This window comes from Loxodonta africana, chromosome 7 (assembly GCF_030014295.1).
Source record: "Loxodonta africana isolate mLoxAfr1 chromosome 7, mLoxAfr1.hap2, whole genome shotgun sequence".
In the NCBI taxonomy this organism is placed as follows: Eukaryota; Metazoa; Chordata; class Mammalia; order Proboscidea; family Elephantidae; genus Loxodonta; species Loxodonta africana.
Window position 1 is genome coordinate 11,952,055 of NC_087348.1, and position 24,263 is coordinate 11,976,317.

At 45.8% G+C, this 24,263-nt stretch overlaps 1 protein-coding gene across 1 annotated transcript; it reads right to left on the minus strand.

The window, feature by feature from the left end:
• Positions 1 to 16,430: 16,430 nt before the first annotated feature.
• SLC3A2 (solute carrier family 3 member 2) lies at positions 16,431 to 23,404 on the minus strand. Its single transcript, XM_010599103.3, has 9 exons — positions 22,846 to 23,404; positions 22,223 to 22,396; positions 21,527 to 21,621; positions 18,778 to 18,846; positions 18,616 to 18,674; positions 18,299 to 18,479; positions 18,063 to 18,206; positions 17,034 to 17,117; positions 16,431 to 16,927 (listed from the first exon to the last, which is right to left on the minus strand). The coding sequence occupies exons 1-9, from the start codon at positions 23,267 to 23,269 to the stop codon at positions 16,565 to 16,567; spliced, it is 1,593 nt and encodes a 530-aa protein (XP_010597405.1). The 5' UTR covers positions 23,270 to 23,404; the 3' UTR covers positions 16,431 to 16,564.
• Between the last annotated feature and the right edge of the window lie 859 nt (positions 23,405 to 24,263).

Here is a 24,263-nt window from a genome sequence, read left to right on the forward strand (position 1 = left end):
TCCTTCCACAGGACACAGCAACAGCCTGTTAAATGGGATTGTCTGACAAGACTCCCTTGTTAGAAATAACATTTGCAAGGGTGGTTTTATGATGCAAAGAAGTATCTGCATTTATTTCTGCAGCTGCAGAGGAAGAGGGAATATTTTTTCCTTCTTATCATACTGAGATTTTTTTTTCTCGGCACCAGTTAAAAGGACCCGGGGTTTTCAAGGCCAAGCACAGGAATTCCATGAGCCGGCACCAAGTTAAACAAAGACAGGTCTGAGCAGGCTGTTCTTGCAGCCCGGCAGTCAATCAACATTTCTCTCAAACAGTCACCCTCCCACTCTCCTGGATCAGGGCTTGTCAGACTTGAGTGCCTATGAATCACCTGGGATTGTGTGAAAATACAGATTCTGATTCAATAGGTCTGGGGTAAACCAAAAAACCAAACCGGTTGCCATCAAGTCGATTCCAACTCATAGTGACTCATAGTGACGCTATAGGACAGAGTAGAACTGCCCCACAGAGTTTCCAAGGAGAGCCTGGTGGATTCAAAAGTTAGCAGCCGTAGAACTTAACCGCTATGCTACCAGGGTTTCCAAGGTCTGGGGTAGGTCTGAAATTCTGCATTTCTAACAAGTAGGTGGTATAGTTGCTACTAGTCCCCAGACAGACCCTATGAATAGGAAGGTCCTGGATGTCTAGACATACTTTCTCCTCTCTCCTTCAACACTTGGGCAGTCTCAGTCCTCACCCTTAGCTGATGATTTTGTTTCCTATTTCACTGAAAAATATAAACGCAATCACTGGAGAAAACCGACAAGCTTCCACCACCATGCCCACCCATCAAATCTATACTCCTATATTCCGCCTGCCCCTCTGCGTGACCTGGCCATGCTACCAACAAAGGCCAACCCCCTTCCTCTCCCTCTCCCAGTGGATCCCATCTCCTCTCCCCATCTCAGAGGCATTATCCATCCAACAAGTCTCCTCTCTCCTGCATCATCAATTTCCCCCTCTAAAAAAAAAAATTGCTGTCGAGTTGATTCTGACTCACAGTGACACTATAGGACAGAGTAGAACTGCCCCACAGGGTTTCCAAAGAGTGACTGGTAGATTCAAACTGCCGGCCTTTTGGTTAATAGCCGAACACTTAACCACTGTGCCACTGAACATAATATACTGTTATTTCTCCCATGCTTAAAAAAAAAAAAAATGTAAAGGTCTGTTGACCCCCTTTTTTCTTCAGGAGTTGCCCCATTATTTTCCCTTCCTTTACAGCAACACTGTCTATAGTCAGCCCTAGTGGTGCAGTGGTTAAGCTCTTGGCTGCTAACTGAAAGGTTGGCAGTTCAAACCCACCAGCGGCTTCATGGGGGAAAGATGTGTCAGTCTGCTTCTGTAAAGAGTACAGCCTTGGAAACCTTATGGGGCAGCTCTACTCTGTCGTATAGGGTTGCTATGAGCCGAAATTGACTCGACAGCAATGGGTATAGTCACTGACTCCAAATTTTCTCCTCTGAAGAACAGACAAAAGTTTAATTCTTGTGATACCCAGAACTTCTGGGACCATGAGGTTGAAATGACCCACTCAAACTATCGCCCTGAGATAATCTTTAAGCCTTAAACCTTGAGCAAACTGGTTTCCTGAAAGACATCTTTAAGTCAAATAATATAAAAATAATTTTTTTTTATATAAGTCAAATAATAGTCTAGTTTAATTAGTAAAGAAGGTTTTGCCTTGGGCATTGTGTTCATTCATAGAATTACCTGTGTGCAGACCCGCTTTCCACAAACAGCAACTCCAAAGGTGAGATTAAAAGCTGTATTTTAGGGTCAATCAGCAATTTTCTGAATCGTTGGGATAAATGTTTTTCCGAAAACGTCGCATGTCAGGGACAAATATTGTATGACCTCACTTACACAAAAAGACGATAAAAGGCAAATGTATAGGGACCAAATGTTTTTAGTGGTTACCAGGGACAGGAGGATGGGGCAGAAGGGGGGTTAATGGTGATAGAAAAATCCCATTGATTAAGGGCAGGGTTGCACAGCCAACTGTTGTGTTGTCAATAAGTTGTACACCTGTGAAAAGTTGAATTGGCGAAAGTGTGGTAGACATATTTCCAACAATCACAAAAAAGGAAAAAAGAAAGAGTAGCTGCTGAGGCTGCTTATAAAAATCTCATGGGATTTGGTTTCTTGGTTTGGAGGTTTAGGGTCATGGTTTCACAGGACATCCCAATTAATTGACCTAATAACGTGTTTACCGCTTCCATGCTACCTCCTACTTCCTTGTGTAGTGCCTGGGGTCTTAAAAGCTTGCAGGCAACCATCCAAGTCATGAAAATTAATCTCTATTTGCCTGGAACAACAGGGGAAAAGGGAAAGTCAAGAATAGAAATATGAAATGGAACGTGTGGCTAATTGCCGCCATAAACAACTGCCTCATTTGCCATGAGATCGGAAGAAGTAGATGGTGCCCAGCTACCATTTCTGAACATTTTGATAAAGAATTCTATAGAAGACTCCTGATCAAAGGGGGGGAAACGTAGAACAGACTTTTAAATTCCCATAGACTCCAGACTTTCTGGAGCCAGGGAAGCTGGATGAACCCCTGAAACTATCGCCCTGAGATAGTCTTTAAACCTTAAACCAAAAAATATTCCGTGAAGTCTTCTTAAAACCAAACAATAGTTTGGCTTAACTAGTAAAAAAGGTCTTCCTTGAGCATTATGTTCTTTTAAGATTTATTGCTATAGAATTAAAGTGACAAAAGCAACTTGAAAGATTAGATAAGAACCCTGGGGGGCAGTGAGTTTGTTAATGGAGAAGGAACGAGTCAGGAGGGAAGGTGAGAATGGTTGCAGGACTCAAAGAATGTAATCAATGTCTCTGTCATGTAGAAAGTGCTGAATTGGTGTATGTTTTGCTGTATATATTCTTAACAACAATAGCAAATTAAAAAAAAGACTACAAAAAATTATTAATACTGGTTGACTTTGAAAAAGGAACTGAAATTGACGAAGGAATAGCAAAACGGGGTTCCCATTGTTTTAATATTTCTATGTTTTGCTTATGTAGCTTTTACAAAAACAATAAAAATGAAATAAAAAGTAAAAAAAGAAAATGCTGTGTGCCCATGAGTTACTATGTAAACACTATTCTGGCCCTGTTTCCATTGTTGTTGTTGTCATTAGGTGCCATTGAGTCAGTTCCAACTCATAGTGACCCTACGTACAACAGAACGAAGCACTGCCTGGTCCTACGCCATCCTCATAATTCTTGTTATGCTCGAGCCCGTTGTTATAGCCACTGTGCCAATTTGTCTTGTTGAGTGTCTTCCTTTTTTGCACTGACCTTGTACTTTACCAGACATGATGTCCTTCTCCGGGGACTGATCTCGCCTAAGAACATGTCCACACTATGTGAGACGAAGTCTTGCCATCCTTTTAAGGAACATTCTGGCTATACTTCTTCCAGGACAGATTTGTTAGTTCCCTGGCAGTCCATGGTATATTCAGTAATCTTCATCAATACCAAAATGCAAATGTGTCAATTCTTCTTCAGTCTTCCTTATTCATTGTCCAGTTTTCACATGCATATGAGGTGACTGAAAACGCCATGGCTTGGATCAGGTGCACCCCAGTCTTCAAAGTGCCATCCTTGCTTTTCAACACTTTAAAGAGGTCTTTTGCAGCAGATTTGCCTAATGTAGTGTGTCTTTTGATTTCTTGACTGCTGCTTCCGTGGCTGTTGATTGTGGATCCAAGAAAAATGAAATCCTTGACAACTTCAACTCTTTTCTCCATTTATTATAATGTTGCTTATTAGTCCAGTTGTGAGGATTTTTGTTTTCTTCATGTTGAGGTGTAATGCATACTAAAGGCTATGGTCTTTGATTCATCAGTAAGTGCTTCAAGTCCTCTTCACTTTCAGCAAGCAAAGTTATGTCATCTGCATAACGCAGGTTGATAATGAGCCTTTTTCTAATCCTTCTTCATATAGTCTAGCTTCTTGGATTATTTGCTCAGCATATGGATTGAATAGGTATGGTGAAAGGATACAACCCTCACACACACCTTTTCTGACTTTAAACCTACCAGTATCCCCTTCTTCTATTAAAATGACTGCCTCTCGATTCTATGTATAGGTTCCTCATGAGCACAGTTAAGTGTTCTGGAATTCCCAGTTTTCGCAATGTTATCCATAATTTGTTATGATCCACATAGTCGAATGCCTTTACATAGTCATTAAAACACAGGTAAACATCCTTCTGGTATTCTCTGCTTTCAGCCAAGATCCATCTGACATCATCAATGATATCCCTTATTCCGCGTCCTCTTCTGAATCCAGCTTGAATTTCTGGCAGTTCCCTGTTGATGTGCTACCGTAAGCACTTTTGAATGATCTTCAGCAAAATTTTACTCACGTGTCATATTAATGATATTGTTTGACAATTTCCACATTTGGTTGGATCACCTTTCTTTGGAATTAGGCATAAATATGGATCTCTTCCAGTCAGTTGACCAGGTAGCTGTCTTCCAAATTTCTTTGCATAGACAAACGAGCTCTTTCAGCACTGTATCCATTTGTTGATACATCTCAGTTGGTAGCTGGTCAATTCCTGGAGCCTTGTTTTTCGTCAGTGCCTTCAGTACAGCTTGGACCTCTTCCTCTTGATCATATGCTACCTCCTGAAATGGTTGAACATTAACCAATTCTTTTTGGTATAGTGACTCTGTGTATTCCCTCCGTCTTCTTTTGATGCTTCCTGTGTCATTTGATCTTTTCCTCATAGAATCCTTCAGTATTACAACTGGAGGCTTGAATTTTTCTTCTATTCTTTCAGCTTGAGAAATGCCAAGTGTGTTCTTCTGTTCTGGTTTTGTAATTCCAGGTCTTTGCACATGCCATTATAATACTTTACTTTGTCTTCTCGAGCCGCCCTTTGAAATCTTCTGTTTAGCTCTTTTACTTCATCATTTCTTCTGTTTGCTTTAGCTCCTCTATGTTCAAGAGAAAGTTTCAGGGTCTCTTGTGATATCCATTTTGGTCTTTTCTTTCTTTCCTGTCTTTTTAATGACCTCTTCCTTTCTTCATGTATGATGTCCTTGATGTAATTCCACAGCTTATCTGGTCTTCAGTCATTAGTGTTCAAATCTATTCTTGAGATGGTCTCTAAATTCAGATGGGATATACTCAAGGTCATACTTTGGCTCTCCTGGACTTGTTCTAATTTTCCTCAGCTTCAACTTGAACTTGCCTATGAGCAACTGATGGTGTGTTTCACATTCGGCACCTAGTCTTGTTCTGACTGATGACACTGAGTTTTTCCATCATCTCTTTCCACAGATGTAGTCGATTTGATTCCTGTGTATTCATCTGGTGAGGTCCAAGTGTATAGCCACCATTTATGTTGTTGAAAAAAGGTATTTGAAATGAAAACGTCGTTGGTCTTTTAAAATTCTATCATGCAATCTCCAGCATCATTTCTATCACCAAGGCTATGTTTTCCAACTACCAATCCTTTTTTGTTGCCAACTTTAGCGTTCCAATCACCAGTAATTATCAACGCATCCTGATTGCATGTTTGATCAATTTCAGACTGCAGAAGTTGGCAAAAATCCTCAATTTCTTCATCTTTGGCCTTAGTGGTTTGTGCGTAAATTTGAATAATAATCCTATTAGCTGGTCTTCCTTGTAGGTGTATGGATATTATCCTGTTACCGATAGAGTTGTACTTCAGGGTGGATCTTGAAATGTTCTTTTTGATGACGAATGCAGCTCCATTCTTCTTCAAGTTATCATTCCTGGCCTAGTAGACCATATGACTGTCCAATTCAAAATGGCCAATACCAGTCCATTTCAGCTCACTAATGCCTAGGATATCAATGTTATGCCTTCCATTTCATTTTTTACAATTTCCAATTTTCCTAGATTCATACTTCGTACGTTCCAGGTTCTGATTATTAGTGGATGTTTGTGGCTGTTTCTTCTCGTTTTGAGTCATGCCATGTCAGCAAATGAAGGTCCCCAGAACTAGCCTCCATCCACGTCATTAAGGTCAACTCTACATTGAGGACGGAGCTATTCCCCAGTCATATTTTGAGTGCCTCACAGAGGGGCTCATCTTCTGGCACCTTATCAGACAGTATTCTGCTGCTGTTCATGAGGTTGTCACTAGCTAATTCTTTTCAGGAGTAGACTACCAGGTCCTCTTCCTAGTCTGTCTTAGTCTGGAAGTTCAGCTGAAACCTGTCTGCCATGAGTGACCCTGCTGGTATTTAAATACGGTGACATAGCTTCCATCATCCCAGCAACATGCAAGCCCCCACAGTACAACAAACTGACATAGAAACCCCTATTTCCATGACAGTGTATAATTACTAGCGATAAGCTGGAGTATAAGAATCTGTGAAACATTTTTCTTCTTTGGGACATTTTTGACTGTCTTGTCAGAAATGATGCCTTGGTTTGCAAAATCGTATATTAAATAAACTTCAATCAATTTCTATTATTGGCTTAATATTACTTTTGTTTTAACCCCTTCAATCCCTTTTTTAAAAACACCCTCCAGTCGAGCTTTTGCCCCTACTATTCAACCAAACCTGATATTGTCAGGGTCACCAAAGACTTCCATGCTGCTAAACCCCATGGCCAATCCTGTCTTCTTACTTGACCCCTTACCAGCATTTGACAGAGTCAGCCCCTTCCTCCTCGCTTGGCCTCCAACATCACATCCTCTTACCTCACTGTCTCCTCCTCCTGTCTCCTGTCTCTGTAGGGCTTGATCGTAGTCTTCTTCCCTTCCCTCTACACTCAATCCCCTGGTCACGCCTATAGTCTCAGGGTTTTAAATACCATCTGTTTGCATTATCCTCAAATTCACATCTCCAGCCCAGGCGTCTCCATGAATACCAGAGCAGCATGTCCAGGTAGTGTCTTGACATTTCCATTTAGATGTTGTATTACTTTCTTAGGGCTGTCTTAACAAAGTACAGGTAGTCCATGACTTACAACATATTCAAATTATGATGACAATCTTTTTTTGTTTTTTTAATCTTATCTTTAGTAATATGTACTATATAAAATGTTGCAGCATGTAATTTGCTGATGTTATCATTCTCATGTCAACCCCCAAAGATTGGATTTATAAAAATACTGATAATAAAAGGCAATAAGAATGAAAACTTAAAAAATGAGGCATTTGACTTACATCAGAACCGACTTACAACACAGTTGTTGGAATGGAGCCCCATTCTAAGTCGGGGACTATCTGTACCACAACCTGGTGGCTTAAAACAACAAAAATTTAGTCTCTCACAGTTCTGGAGGCCAGAAGTCTGAAATCTAGGAAAGGATCTGTTCCATGCTTTTCCCCTAGCTTCTGGTGATTGTCAGCAATCCTTGGCATTCCTTGGTTTGTAGATGCGTCCCTCCAATCTCTGCCTCCATCTTTACACAGCGTTCTGCTCTCTGTGTCTCCTCTGTGTCTAAATTTCCTGCTTCTTATAAGGATACCAGTCACTGGATTAAGAACCCCCCTAATCCAGTATGACCTCATCTTAACTTGATTACATCTGCAAAGACCCTATTTCCAAATAAGGTCACATTCACAGGTACAGGGGTTAGGACTTGAACATTCCTTTTGGGGGACACAATTCAGCCAACAACAGATGTCTAATAGACTTCAAATGCATCATGGCCCAAACTAAGCTGCCTATTTCTTCTTTCAAAGACTCTCCTCCTGTAGTCTTCCCCATCTCAATAAATGGCAATCTAATCTTCTAGGTGCGCAGACCAAAAACCTTAAAATCACTCTTGACTCTTCTATATTTGTAGGGCCATACTACAAGGGGATACTAAATGGCCTTAAGTCGGGAAAGGCGTGCATCAGGGTTGTATCCTTTCACCATAACTATTCAATCTGTATGCTAAACAAATAATCCGAGAAGCTGGACTATATGATGAAGAATGGGACATCAGGATTGGAGGAAGACTTATTAACAACCTGTGTTATGCAGATGACACAATTTTGCTTGCTGAAAGTGAAGAGGACTTGAAGCACTTATTGGTGAATGTCAAAGACCGCAGTCTTTAGTATAGATTACACCCCAACATAAAGAAAACAAAAATCCTCACACCTGGACCAATAAGCAACATCATAATAAATGGAGAAAAGGTTGAGGTTGTCAAGGATTTCTTTTTCCTTGGATCCACAATCAACACCCATGGAAGCAGCAGTCAAGAAATCAAAAGACAAAGTGCATTGGACAAATTGGCTGCAGGAAATCTTTTTATGTGTTAAAAAGCAAAGATGTCACCTTATGGACTAAGGTGCGCCTGACCCAAGCCATGGTGTTTGCAATCGCCTCATATGCATGCAAAAGCTGGACAATGAGTAAGGAAGACTGAAGAAGAATTAATGCCTTTGAATTGTGGTGCTGGCAAAGAATACTGAATATATCATGGACTGCCAAAGGAATGAAGAAATCTGTCTTGGAAGAAATACAAACAGAATGCTCCTTGGAAGCAGGGATGGGGAGACTGCATCTCACATACTTTGGAAATGTTGTCAGGAGGGATCATCAATCCCTGGAGAAGGACATCATGCTTGGTAGAGGGTCAGCAAGAAAGAAGACCTTCAATGAGATGGATTGACACAGTGGCTGCAACAATGGGCTCAAGCATAGCTACAATTGTGAAGATGGCGTAGGACTGGGCAGCGTTTCATTCTGTTGTGCATGGGGTTGCTATGAGTTGGAACCGACTCGAAGGCACCTAACAACAACAACCTGCTAACTGAAACAGCACCTTTGTATGAATCAGAAAAGAGAGCTTCCCCCCACCCCCCAGAGCAGACCCAAGACACAGGCTCCTGACTTGGCAAGTGGGCTGTGCCTTTGTGAGAAGAACAAGGTAATTCCTTTGTCCTCAGATTCAGGGTCAATACAAGTGGAGCCCACTATGAATTTCGGCACCCATCCACCTCACTACCCCTCTTTGTGCAGCATGCCTTTGTGCCCAACCCCACAGGTCTTGGCAGTCCATCCCCCAGTTGGCGACATCTCCGGCTGTTCCAGTTCAGCGACAGTTGCACTTCCTGCTTCTTGGTGCTTGTTTCCTGCCCATTTTCCAAGTTTGATCCCACCTCCTCCTGGCAGCTCCTGATGGCCTTCCAGTAAATTATTTTGCTGCTTAAGAAAACCAGGAACTCTGATGCTATCTAGAAAATACCCCTCCCATACAAATCCCTCCCACCTTGAAAATTAGAAAAATCTCTTTCTCCACCCTTCCCTGGAAGTGCTCTGGAGAAGACCACCAGTGATCCCTGCACCACATCTGATGGTCACCTGGTATGGCTCTGCTCTGACACTGACCTGGATTCTTCTTCCTGCCTTCTCAGCCTTACCCCCAGGGCCCTCTTCTCTTTTATTTCCTTTTTCTTGGGTCTTTCCTCCACAGCCTGCCCTGTAAATGTCGCCAGTCCTCAGGGCGCCGACCTCACCCTTCTACCTTGCTCATGCCACGTGCTCCCCAGGGCATCACTCACACACATGGTGTGTACCCCCACCTCCATCCTGAGAGCTCCCAGATGGCCACCTCTGCTGAATTATAGACCCTCTCCTGCTAGAAACCTCCACCTTCAAGTCCAAGGGCACCTAAACACAGCACATCCACATAGAGTCATTCTCACCTGGACAATCACAAAATCCTGGACTTTCTCTCAAAACTTCTCTTCAAGCCATGCCCTTCTCTCCAACCATAGCCCCTGCCTCAACTTCCAAATCTTACTGGGCTGTTCCAACAGCCTGACTGGCTGCTTTGCTTCAATGTCACCCACCCTCAACTTCTTCCACAACAGCAGAGCCAGTGCAAGCTTCCTGGAATTCAAACCTGGCCATGTCACTCCAGTGGTTTCCCCATCAGCAAGAACAGTATTTCTTCCTCAGTCTTACCTGAACTTGTTACGTAGATTCTGGTGTCCTACCCCAGACCCTCTGAATCAGAACCTCCAGGAGAAAAATTCAGGACCTTTCTAATCAGTGTCCTTGGACATAATTAAGCAAGTTTGGGAAACACTGACCTAGTAATTCCCAAAGTGCAGTGAGATCACTTGGGGAAGTTGGTTAAAAACAGACCCCCAGGCTCACCCCCTTGGATTCTGATCCAGCGATGTTGAATAGGAGAAATTTTTCCAGAGGATTCTGCATAACCAGGTTAACCAGTTGCTGTCGATTCTGACTCATGGAGACCCTATGTGTGTCAGAGTAGAGCGGTGCTCCATAGTGTTTTCAATGACTGATTTTTTGGAAGTAGGTTGCCAGGCCTTTCTTTCAAGGAACCTCTGGGTAGACTTGAGCTGCCAACCTTTAGATTAGCAGCTGAGCACTTAACTGTTTGCCCTACTCAGGGACTCCCATAATCAGCTTGGGAACCACTAACCTACATACAGGGCAAAATACAGCTTCCTTGAGCGTGGCTTTCAAAGCCCTTCCGGCTTCAGCCTCTGCTTAGCTCTCACCACTCCCCTAGTTGTCCCAAACCATGCTGTCTGTACTACTTATGGTTCTTTAAGCTCACTATTCTTTCTCAACTGAGCTGTTGTATGTAGTATTCTCTACCCGAGCAACCCTTTATTCATGATGTTCCCTAAGTGAGTGTAAGTGTGCCATGTGTCTTCTGAAGCTTCAATCTCAGCTTAAGTGAAAGCCCCAAGAAGCCTTTCCTGTCCTCTCCTGGGTTAAACACTTCCTCTCCCTCCACCCGGCCTGTTTCCCTGCTGCACCCCAGCCTTTATCTCAGGGCTGCCATTATTTACACACCTGCTTCCACGCCCAGTCAGTGAAGCCCAGAACAGTAGGGCAGGATCTGAGTCCCCTTTATGTCCCCAACATGTAGCACACTGGCTGGCACTTGAAGAATGACTCAGGTAGATAGAGATGTCAGCCTCCTCCTCAACCTGAGGGCAGGTTATTGGCCAGGGGCCGAGAGGGAAGACAGTCCCTGGGACACAGGGCTTGACCGTGGTGGTAAGTCCTAGGTCCAAATGGCAACTCCACTGTTGTGTTCAGGAAGGCCTTTTGCTTCTGTGAGCCCTCAGGTTCATCTGTAAAGCAAAGTTCCCACAGTCCTCATAAGTATGTCACGGTGACTTAAAAAAAAACGTGAAAGTTTGGTGAGTAGCATCTGGGGTCTTAAAAGCTTGTGAGCAGCCATCTAAGACACACCACTGGTCTTACCCCAGCTAGTACAAGGGAGAATGAAGGAAATCAAAGACACAGGGAAAGATTAGTCCAAAGAACTAATGGACCACAACTACCACAGCCTCCATCAGACTGAGTCCAGTACAACCAGATGGTGCCCAGCTACCACCACTGACTGCTCTGATAGCGATCACAATAGAGGGTCCCAGACAGAGCTGGAGAAAAATGTAGAACAAAATTCTAACTCACAAAAAAAGATCAGACTTACTGGTCTGACAGAGACTGCAGAAACCCCAACAGTATGTCTCCCAGACACAATTATAGCTCAGTACTGAAGTCAGTCCTGAGGTTCATCCTTCAGCCAAAGATTACACAGCCCATAAAACAAAACAAAACTAAATGGGCACACCAACCCAGGGGCAAGGATGAGAAGGCAGGAGGGGACAGGAAAGCTGGTAATGGCGAACCCAAGGTCAAGAAGGTGAGAGTGTTGACATGTCATGGGGTTGGCAACCAATACCGCAAAACAATATGCTTAATGTATTATTTAATGAGAAACTAATTGGCTCTGTGTCATGGATTGAACTGTGTCCCCCCAAAATATACATCAACTTGGTTAGGCCATGATTCCCAGTATTGTGTAATTGTCTACCGTTTTGTCATTTGAGGGGATTTTCCTATGTGTTGTAAATCCTATCACTATGATGTTAATAAAATGGATTAGGGGCAGTTCTATTGATGAGATCTTTAAGGTTAGTATCTTAAGCCAATATCTTTTGAGATATAAAAGAGAGAAGTACGTAGAGAGACAGTGGGACCTCATACCACCAAGAAAGCAGCACGGGGAGCAGAGTGTGTCCTTTGGACCCGAGGTTCCTACACAGACAGAGAAGCTACTAGACTACAGGAAGATTGATGACAAGGACCTTCCTCCAGAGTCAACAGAGAGAAGAAAGCCTTCCCCTGGAACTGGGACCCTGAATTTGGACTTCTAGCCTACTTGACTGTGAGAGAATAAATATCTGTTTGTTAAAGCCATCCACTTGTGGTATTTCTGTTACAGCAGCACTAGATAATGAAGACACCCTGTAAACCTTCATCTAAAGCACAGTAAAAAAAATTTTTTTGAGGCGAAAGTCTACAGTATATCACAAAGCACAAAATCATGATGAGGCTCCAACTGTAGCAATACCATGATAAAAATAATGGTTAAGAAGAGGAGGCCAGGTGGCAGAGGAAGGGGAGAAAAGGGACGGTGGAGCTGGGCTCTGGGAAAGGACATGAGGGAGAGGGGCAGAGACCCTCTGGAAAGGAGGCCAGAATAGACAAGTCAGATGGAGGGGGTGCTGCCAGGAGGGAAAAGGGAAAGCCTAGGCAGAGGGGAGCCAAGGCCCAGCTGGTTGGGTGTCTTCTTGGAAACGGTAGGCAAAATACCTCAAGGTATGTGGCATGGAGTCCTCTCCACCATCCTCAGGCCCAGTTGCAGAGCAAGGTAAACAAAGGTGAGCAAAGGACTGGGCTTCAATTTGGGCCTCCTAATCTCTTGATAATCAGAAAAGGTGTGTGACAGGGTTGTATCCTTTCTTTATACTTACTCGAGTATGAAGAAGAATGGAACACCAGGATTGGAGGAAGACTTACTGACAACCTGCATTACGCAGATGACACAACCTTGCTTACTGAAAGCAAAGAGGACTGGAAGCACTTACTGATAAAGATCAAAGACCACAGTTTTCAGTAGGGATTATACCTCAACATAAAAAAAAAAGAAAACAAAAATACAACTGGACCAATAAGCAACATCATGACAAACGGAGAAAATACTGAAAGTGTCAAAGATTTCATTTTACTTGGATATACAATCAACATCCATGGAAGCAGAAGTCAAGAAATCCAAAAATGCATTGTACCAGGCAAATCTGCTGCAAAAGACCTCTTTAAAGTGTTCAAAAACCAAGATGTCACTTTAAAAACACCACGCCATGGTGTTTTCAATCACCTTATATGCGTGCTAAAGTTGGACAATGAATAAGGAAGACCTAAGAAAAATTGATGCACTTGAATTACAGTGTCGGCAAAGAATATTGAATGCACTATGGACTGCCAGAAGAATGAACAAATCTGTCTTGGCAGAAGTGCAGCCAGAAAGCTCCTTAGAAGCAAGGATGGCGAGACTTAGTCTCACATACTTTGGACATGTTATCAGAAGGGACCAGGCCCTGGAGAAAGACATCACGCTTGATAAAGTAGAAGGTTAGGGGAAAAAAGGAAGACCCTCAACTAGGTGGACACAGCGGCTGCGACAATGGGCTCAAGCACAACAATGATCATGAGAATGGTGCAGGACCAGGCAGTGTTTCATTCTGTTGTTCACAGGGTCGCTGAGTCAGAACCAGCTCGGCAGCACCTAGCAACAACAAATCTCTTAATAAGGAGCCCTAGTGGCACGAATGGTTTGCACTTGGTGACCTACTGAAAGGTTGGCAGTTCAAATCCACCCAGTGGAGCCACAGAAGGCTTGGTGATCTTCTTCCATTAAGATTACAGCCAAGAAACCCACGAAGCCCTAGTTAGGTGAGTATTGCCTGGGTCTTAAAAGTTTTCAAGCAGCCACCTAAGATACAACTATCGATCTCTTCTCATCTGGAAAAAAAGAAAAAGAACGAAACTAAAGACTCAGAGGATAAACTAGTCTACAGGACTAACAATCTACTCTGCGGTCTCATCTACCGAGACCAGAAACAGATGGTGCCTGGCTACCACTAACGACCGTTCTGATCAATGCCAATAGATGGATCCTGATAGAAGGGGAGAAAAATATGAAACAGAGCTCAAATTCTTAAAAAGTCCAGACTCACTGGACCGTTGAGACTAGAGGATTTCCCCCAGACCATCGCCCTGAGATGCCCCATAAACCTTGTACTGAAACTACCCTTTGAGGCCACCTTTTAGCTAGATAACAGATTTGCTCATAAAATAAAGAATACTACCAGTGTGTACTGCACACCTTCAAAAAATCACCTGTGTTGAGACCAAATGGTCAACAATTACTCTAACGCAAAGATGAAAGGGTAAGGAGACAGAAAAACCAGAGTACTGGAAGTGAAACATCCAGAATGGAATTAATGAGCATGTTAACACGTTGTGAAAAATGTAACCAATGTCAAAGAACAATTTGTGTAGTAATTGTTAAACAGGAACCAAATTTGCTTATAAATTGTCACCAAAAATACAATATTATTTTAAAAAAAAAGATCCTATAGCTCAGTTCTACTGTGTAACACATGGGGTTGACATGAATCAGAATCAACTCAATGACAATGGGTTTTGGGTTTTTTTGTTTTTTTTTTTAATCTCTTAATCTGTCCCCTACACAAGGACATCCTCAGATGCTCAGGCCCAACCTAAGCCCCAGCCCACAGGAAGAGAAGCTTGTGCTTGGAGATCAATGTTCTTCATACTGTGGTCTTGTACTGCGATGGATCTCTTTTATGTAGCCATGTCTTGTAACTCCCACTCAAGTGATCAAGTGTGACTGTGCAAATAAGGTAATTGTGGCCCACCAAGGGGATTAGTCAGTTTTTTGCCATCCCGCTAGGCTTGAAAGAGCCAATTCCAGAACAGAGAGAGGATCTCACTTCCACCAAGGAAGAACATCCAGAAGCAGAGCGCTTCCTTTGGACATGGGAACCCTGCGTTGAGAAGCTCCTGGAACCAAGAGACAGAGAGAGCCCTAACACTGAAGACAGTGAGAAGTGGCGGCAAAGAAACAGCGGCAGGGGACACCAGCAGGAGACAGTGTGATGGGCTTCCTGGTCCATGGAGCAAGAAAGCTGAGTGCCTTTGGGCAGGAGGCTTGCTTGCTGGCAGAGTAGGGCACCTCAGACATTTATCAGCAGAGCGAAAAGAGTTTTGTAACACCTGCCTAAGCAGGGCAGAGGCCAAGAGGGGCCCAGCTGAGGCCTGGCTGCCTGCAGGGCATAGCTGAGAGCTGTCTTAGTTGGAAGCTGCCCTGATTGAAGAACTGTAGGTAACCTGTTACTTCCACGTTGATCCAGATTCCGAGTCGTAGCCTGTTATTTCCCTAATAAACCACATAATCGTGAGTACAGTCGGTGAATTCTGTGTGACCAATGCAAATTAACAAACCCAAAAGACAACTAGAGAATGCCACAGGGAGGACAGCTGGTGTCAAGAATGGTGAAAAGGTTGGAGAGCAGAAGTATGTTGGACCTCTGCCTCACAGGAACCAGCTTTGGGCTGATCTTGATCCTCATTCCTCCTTGTGGATGTAGGCGAGGTCTGGTTCTAGTGCATTGTATCAACCCTCCTTTCCTGTGCTCATTCCTCACAAGCTCCCACCCAGAGCCCTTGCACTGGAAAGCTTTCCCCATACATCGGCCTTGTTAACAACTCCCTCATTTCAGGTCTTCTTATTCAACATCAGGAAACCCTGGTGGCGTAGCGGTTAACAGCTACATCTGCTTAACCAAAAGGTCAGCAGTTCGAATCCACCAGAGGCTCCTTGGAAACCCTATAGAGCAGTTCTACTCTGTCCTATAGAGTCACTATGAATTGGAATCAACGTGATGGCAATGGGTTTGGTTTTTGGTTTACTCAATGTCAACTCTCTGTGGAGTCAGCCTCTTCTAGTCCCCATCTCAAACCCTCTCCACCCCCAAATACCCAACCCTCCTTTCCCTGCTCTACTTTTCCTCTTTGAGGACTATTACCACATCCACCACACTATATATTTCATTCATCGTATTTCTTGTCCATCTCACTAGAATAAGGAGGTAGGACCTGGAGGTCTCCCCACTAAAATAAGGAGGTAGGATAACCCAGGACCTGGAACAGTTGCAAGCACATCTTGAGTGCTCAATACAGTTTTGTGGAATGAATGACCTCTGGTACATTTTAGAAGCCCAGACCATGCCACTTTTACTCTTTCTCCCTGAAAGGCCAAGTCTGCAAAAACAGGAAAACTGACCACTCTCGGCTGGAGACCGCTACTTAGAGAGAGATGAAAGCAGCAGTGAGATCCAAGACCTCCAGGCAAGCAACCTGGCCCAGCCTGAGGGAGGAGGTGTAGACCCTTGTCCTAACCCTGACACATTCTTGTTCTTAGGACCTTGGCAGGCCCTTTCCACTCCAGGCAGACACCAGTATGAAACCCTCTGGTAGGTCCACTGTGGGACAGGTCCAGAGAGGCAAAGGGGAGAAGAATACAACACCTCACCAAGCAAGGGTGACTTTTATTTGAAGCCAGAAAACACCCTACTACTTTGAGGATCATTTATCATCTGTGACAATAAAAAAAAAAAAGAGGGCCCGGGAAGGAAGGAGAAAGGGGTCCTGATCAGGCTGGCTGTCAGGCCACATAGGGGAAGCGGAACAGCAGCCCCTCACTGGGCTCTAGGTTCAGTTGTTGCAGCTCAAGGAAGACGCCCTCCTTCCGGCCTGGCTCGGTGCTGAGCAGGAGCTCAGCCGTGGCTGGTAGGCTGGCACTGTCAGGGAGGCTGGCAGTACCCAACTTGGCTGGAACTCTCAGGTCCCCAAAGTTGAGCAATACCAGGAACCGTTCATTCTGGTCCCACTGACGGACATAGGAGAAGAGGCCAGGCCCCGAGGAGAGTGCGTGGAAGTCCCCATGCAGCAAGGAGCGCTCCTTGCCCCGCAGGTCACTCAGCCGCCGGAACAGGGAGAGGAGGGAACCAGGGTTTCCATCCTGGCCCTGCGAATGATGAAGACAAAGCAGGAAGAGGGGGGCTCCTGTGGGTGCAGGCTCCTACAAGCCACCTGCCCGCCCTCTGCTGGCCAGGCCCTGCCCAAACCCTTACCTTCACAGTCATGTTGGTGCTTACTGACCCAGAGGTGTTGGGGAGGCTGGATTCGTCCCACAGCATGACTGGGGCCTCCGTAGGCTGGAAGCAGTGAAAGCAGGACTTGGGTAAGGCCTGGGAGCTGCTCTCCTTCCACTCCCACCCTGCTCAATGCACACCCTCCCCACATGTGCCTGAATAATTTGTACTGGACAAACGAGCTGGGCTTCCACCTCAAGATTCTTGCACATACTATCCCCTCAGCCTGGAGGGCTCTTCTCCCAGACAGCCACCCACTTATCACCCTCACTTCCATCAGGTCCCTGCTCTGTTGTCTCATCAGGTTTCCTATGGCCACTCCAGGCAAAGTCAGTCCTATTCTCTGTTCTCTTGGCCCCTACCCTGCTTTCCTTTACACAGCATTTACCAGTACCTGGCATCTTTATTATATTTGCTTATTATCTAATTCCAGCACCTCCAGCTCTTTTGTACATTGCTGTTTCGCTGGTGGTTGGCATATAGGCATTACCCAGAATTTGTGAAATGACTAATGACTGCTCCTACAAATACCAGCTCAGCTGTCAACCTCCAATCGCCTGGCTAAAGCTAAGTGAGTGTATTACCCTAGCCAGTACTCACTGCCACGTTCTTATCCACTTACTCACCTGGCTCCCTCACTAAACTATGAGCTCTGGAGGGTACAGAGCCTAGAAGAATTAAAAAAAAAGAGTACCCACTGTCAAATGAATGAATGAATGAATGCAGGCTACCATACTGAGAACCTGTCAGGTGCCACAGTGAATTTAAAAATCTGCCCTCATTTAATCCTAACCACCCTGCCAAAAATGTAGTCTCCCAGAAGATATTATCACAACTCAGAAAGGTGAAATAACTTGCCCAAGGCCACACGGAACTGACTAGGCAGGTGACTAGGAATCAAACACAGTTCACCTCAAGGCTCATGTCTGTCTGTCCCATCTGCAGAACCATCATCATGATGGGTGAACACGAACTCATCTACTGTGCTGGGTGGGCAGCAAGCAGTACCTGTCCAGGAACAGCAGCCGCCTCCAGGCCGATCTCATCTCCGTAGCTAAAAATGGGGGTCCCTGGCAGGGTGAAGAACAGCAGCTGGTAGAGTCGGAGAAGGGAAGCCGGCACAAACGAAGTCAGGAGACCAACCTGAGACAACTGCAGGGACAGAAACACTGGTGAGCCCACAGCCTCTATCTCCTAACACCCTTTCCTCCAAAAGGTCCCCCTCCCGCCACCATGGTACTCACACTCCAGCTGCACCAGTGATTGCCAGTAGCATTCAAATATTGGGTGACCAGGAGTTTTGTATGCTCTTTAGTAGAGCCTGGGCTTGACAAGTATGGGCTAGTCAACAACAGGTCCCTGGTGGAGTCGAGCAACTTCAGGATCTGCTGAAGGTCGGAGGAGTCAGTCCCTGCAATCAAGAGCCTGCAGAGGGCAGGGCAGGGGTCAAGGTTGGTGAAGAAAGTTCTCTGGGCTAGAAACCACCCATTCCCGGGGCCTAGTGTTCCACTGACGGGTTCCCACAATGAAGCTGAGTTGGGAAGGGGGCCCTGACACCCACCTATCTTCACTGAAGCCCTGGGTAATGTTCTGCCACTCAGCCAAGAATGAAGATGCATCCTAAAAGAAAAATGGCCAAGTCAAGGAGCAGGAACACTACCAGGCCCTTGGGGCCCCTCTGGTCTCACCCAGGCTCTGCCTCCCACGGAGAAAGGAAGCTCACCGTCAGATTTTCCACATCCCGAACCTGGAACCCATCCACACCAGCCTGCAACCAAAACCGCAGAGCATCCTAGAAGGTGTCAAAGAATAGAAGAAAGATATCAATGCCCTGATGCAAAGGCTTACAAGACTCCAGCTCATACTCAACTTCACACTCCTTGTGGACGCCCCCCATAACCTGGAGACAGTCACTACTGGCCTGGGTCTCATTTCCCCCACCTCTATTAAAAAGGCTTAGCCTTTGGTTCCCTCCAACTCTAAATCTCCCATTGATTCTCTTAGTGCTAAATGCATTTTACTTCTCTATTCCTCCCTCTGGCAAATCACATCTTTGACAGCTACAAAAAACCCCAAGAGAAAAGGTACATTCATGCAGATAACTCACGTAGCATTTAGCAGTTCAGAATGGGTAGAACAGACGTGGAGGCAGACTCTGACACTTTCTGGCTACTGTGATTTTGACCTTGGATTTCCAGCATTTGGGTAGGACCCTTGGGGTTATCCAGTTTAGCGCTAGCCAATGGTTCGAAGACCCTTTACAAGTTACGTGAAATAGTAGTATACCCATTTTAGAAATGAGGCATGAGGCTCAGAGAAGTGAGGAAGCATGCCCAGTGAGCAGCAGGGGCAGGACCTGTGATGGTTAATTTTATGTGTGAACTTAGCGAGGCTATAGGTTCCAGTTGTTTGACCAAACCCTAGTCTAACTGCTGTCATGGAATAGTTACATGTGATTAAGTCAGCTAGTGCTGGGTAGAGCAGATTTCCTTTCATAATGCCAGATAATATAATATAATACAATCAATCAGTTGAAGTCATGCCAGCATGGGTGGGTCCTAAACCTAAACCTAATCACACCTCTGAGTTTTTTTGCTTCTATTATATTTTGGATGAGGGTTTACAGAGCTAATTAGTTTCTCATGAAGTCACTAACACACATACTGTTTTGGGATACTGGTTGCCACACCAAGTCAATACTTCCCCCTTCTTGACCCTGGGTTCCCCACTGCCAGCTTTCCTGTACCCGCTACCTTCTCGTCCTTGCCCCTGGGCTGCGGTGCCCATTTAGTCTTATGTTGTTTTATGGGCCTGTCTAATCTTTGGCTGAAGGGTGAACCTCAGGAGTGACTTCATTACTGAATTAAAAGGGAGTCTGGGGGCCATATTCTCAGGGTTTTGCCAATCTCTGTCAGACCAGTGAGTCTGGTCTTTTGTGTGTGTGTGTGTACATGTGAGTTAGAATTTTATTCTACATTTTTCTCCAGCTCTGTCCAGGATCCTCTATTGTGATCCCTGTCAGAGCAGTTGGTGGTGGTCGCCGGGATAAGAAGACCTGAATAAACACACACGCTCACAGAGGAAAAGACATGAGAGGATTGTGTACAAGCAAAAAAATGCTAAACGCCAAGGATCACTGATAGACACCATAAGTAGGAGAGAGGCTCACAGAAAAAATAAACACTGACTTGGACTTTCAATCTCCAGAACTGGGACAAAATTAATTTCTGCTCTTTAAAGTTACCCACATATGGTATTGTATTACAGCAGCACTAAGGAACTAAGACAGGATCCAAAATGTCAGTCTCAGGACGACAAGACAACTATATTTTCCAACTATATTTTCCTGGGGAGAGTGTGAGTAAAAGAACCTGACCCAACAGGCCAAGGATGAAAGATTGAAATTAGAAACACAGCCCTAAGGCAGTTCAGACGAAGGTTTGAAAAGAGGAAGCCAGCTCTGCAGAACAGGCCCAGGCCTGAAGACCTGGCATCTCTCTGGCACACACCATGGAACCCCACCTCCACTGTACCTTTTCTTCCCTTTCTCTCACTGCTCCATGTACCGTCTCCTCCATCTTCATCTGAGGCTACCACCCCACACAACATGCCATCTGAAAACATTCCCTTATCAATAACTTGTAAAGGATCTTCGAACCATTGGCTAGGGCTAAACTGGATAACCCCAAGGGTCCTACCCAAATGCTGGAAATCCAAGGTCAAAATCACAGTAGCCAGAAAGTGTCAGAGTCTGCCTCCATGTCTGTTCTACCCATTCTGAACTGGTCAGTGCCCTAGAACCCAGGCATCAGGAGCTGGAGCCGTGTTCAAACCCCCATTCCCAGCCTGTTGAGTAGAGTTTGAGCCTACACCTTAAGGTAAGGGAGACTTGAGAAGTAGATTACTTGGGACTTCAAAGCCTTTACTAGCTGAGAGACCTTGGGCACACCAGGCCCCTCTGAACCTTAGCTTCCTTGTTTACACATTAAGAATAATGGCGGATACTGTCCATGGTTATACAGGAGATTGAAAAATGTATATAAAATACTTGGCACAGTCCCAGATACACAGGAAGCCCCAGTACTTACAATTTCACACTGAGTTCCACCCAAGACACATCAAACAAGAACTGAGAAATCAATCAGGGCAGAATTCCCACACAGAAAGTGCTTCCTTTCCCTAAAGGAAGGAAAGTCAAACTTCCAGACTCACATCTGAGATATTCCCTTCCTGGCACTGTCACCCACAAAGTCAAAGAAACAAGAAAACTGAGTAGTCCGAAAAGGAACAAGAAAAAATGGGGAGACTGCTGGCCTATCCTTCCTGCTGAGGGAGGAGGCAATCCTGCTTGGCTCCAAGAGGCAAGGGGCCCCTCAGCAGGACCTGGGACTAAGTGTACGAGGCTTCCTGAGAAAGGACCAAGACGACCCCAGCATCTGGCTCCCGTCTGCCATCAAGCCCAACACACTCACCTTCATCTTGGTGGCCACAGTGCCAACCTCAGTAGGGAGAAACCACGAGTTCTGGCCCCTATAGTTGGGAGTGAGGTCCAGAATGACCTGGATGCCTGGAACAATGGAGGAAGAGGCAGTTGTGAGAAAGACTCTGAGTGAAGGGAAAGGAAAAAATAACACACACAATTCTGCTGAATGTTTTCTATGCATTACCAGGTACAAAAGCTTGGATTTGAACCCTGACAAAACCCATTCCTTTGAAACACAGATGTGACCAACCAAGGGTCTTAAGATCCTGTAGTGCAGATGTTAGAGAAGGCTGAGCTGTGGGGTCCTGGGGTTCCCATTCCCAAATAAACCCTTTCTAAACACTTTTCTCTATAAAGAGTTGTGAGGCAGTATTTCATTTGGGATTTTTTAAAAAAGATTCCACTACTTTACAAACTTAAGAACCATTAATCTAGTTAAAAAAAAAAAAAAATCCTTACATTCTGCAAATAAGGGCACTGAAACCCCAAAATTAAATGATCAGCTCAATGTCCAGCCAAGTAGAAAGTCCCGAATCCCTTGAGAAATCCATCTTTCAATCTAACACAGTTCCCTGGTTCCAGCCCTGAGAACATAGAGACTATCAGACAAAAATCTTATCCTGCCTGTCCTCTGGCCAGAAGGCCAGGCTTTCTAGCTGTTTCCTCGTGAACCCCAGGTACCTACTCTTTTTTTTGGCCGAATGCAGGAGACTTTCAAAATCTTCCTTGGAGCCAAAAGTAGGGTCAATTTCCTGCAAGTTGGTCCCAGCCAAATCATCCTTCTGGTTGTTGTGAACTGGGCCCAGCACAATGCCCTTCACCTTCAGGGTGCTTAGGTAATCCAGATGCTCAGTCAGGCCTGAAACAAGAGGTACCTGTTTCCTCTATCCTGTCCAAAGACGGAATAGGTTTAGACTGCATCACGAGACTCAGTGAAGCTGATGTAAGAATAAGGAGCCTTGCGCTCTGCTTCTGAAACCGGCTGTGACTGCCTCCTGGGGCCAAGAGGGAGGGGAGGATGATGAGTCAGCCACAATCGAGAAAGAGGGTTGGAGAACGACAGTTTTTCCTCAAAGCTGAAAGGGATTATGACACTGGTAGTCTTCCAAGACCCTGAGAAGGGTAGAAAGAAGGAGGGTGAACCGGAGTAGTCTGCCCAGAGGAAACCAAAGGTGGGAGGAATGACGCCAGACGCAGAAGTGGGGTTTAGGGATAAAACCAAAGGAGGCTTAAACCAGAGGCCGGAGGGTGGGGTATAAACCAGAGGCCGGAGGGTGGGGTATATACAGGAGAGGGGCGCGTCCTCACCAGCTAGGTTGCCCGCCTCGCCGGGCTGGAAGGCCTGAAGGTCACCGATGCGGTAGAGGGCACCCTTGTGCCACCACCTCTGCGTGGGCAGCTGGCGGCAGCGTGGTGCCTGCACGATGATGACCACGGCGCCTGCCAACATGCCCAGCCAGCCAAGCCAAAAAAGCACCAGCAGTGCCCAGCGGGTGCGCACCCAGCCGGGGCTGCCCGCCACCTTCAGCAGCTCCTCCTTAGACAGGCCCGTGAACTTGGCCGCCTCCGCCTCGTCGTCAGCCACCTTGATCTTCACCAGACCGTTCTTCTCGGCGCCGCCAGCCATCACCACGGCCACGGCTGCCCCCGACGCCGCGTTCATCGGCTGCTTCTCAGTCTCCACCTCGTTCAGCTCCACCTCCTTCATGTCCACCTCGGTGTCGTGGTTCATTGTGCCCGCGGAACCTGGGACAAAAGCAGCCTGCGCTCCGGTAGTGCCGGAGAAGTCCCCGACCTTCCGATCCCAGACAGGTCCCCCGACTACTGCACTCAGCCGCTTCCGCTACAAGGACTGAAACAGGGCAACGCGCTCGGGAAATTAGCCAGGGGAGCTCCGCCCCGGCCGAGCCAGCCCGCCCCTTAAGGAGGAAGCTCGGGAAGGCTCGTTCCGGAGGACAGCGAGAGTGCCACACGGGGAACAATGGTGGGAACACGCCTGCGAATACAAATAGGGAGGAATATGCGGCATTCTCCATCCTCCATCTCCGACTTGTTACCTGCCCCTTAGGCAACTTCACCGAGATGCTGGGATGGCTGAGAAGAGCCACGGGCTTGGAGCCACCTTTAAGTAGGCGGAGTCTGTGACTTGTCCGCCCCACCCCCGCGGGTCCCTCGGCTGCCAGGAAGTCAGGGTGGGGGTGGGGGAACCCAGCACCGGCAGAGCAAGGCCCTCGCCCACTCCTAAGACTGGTGACTTACCCCAAACCATCCCCTTTTTGCCCCAGACCCAAGCCACCTCCTGGGCTTTCCGATTTGTCACAGCTACTAGCGCTCCCTGAGCCAGGCAGACCCAACTTCTGCCTTTTTCCCCCACCAGCCTGCCTCTCTGGGCCTCTGGTACTTGGCACTAGGTCTTAGCTTCTCTGCAGGGCTTACTCCCTCTCGTCCTTCAAGACTCAAATTTTAGTTCAACTAATTCATAACGCAACAAATATTTACTGAGTGCCTACTACAGGACTCTGATCATCAAATTTATTGAATTCTCTAACCCAGTCCTCCCCATGATGTTTTAAGATTAATTTGTCTGGGCAGGACAGTTGAGACTGATACCCCCACTTCTTACCCTACCCTACACCCACTTTCTGGTGCCAGGATATCAGGCAACTAGGAATCAGACATCCAGAAAAGAGTGATGGACAACCTGGGATGACTGGGACTGTAGCCAA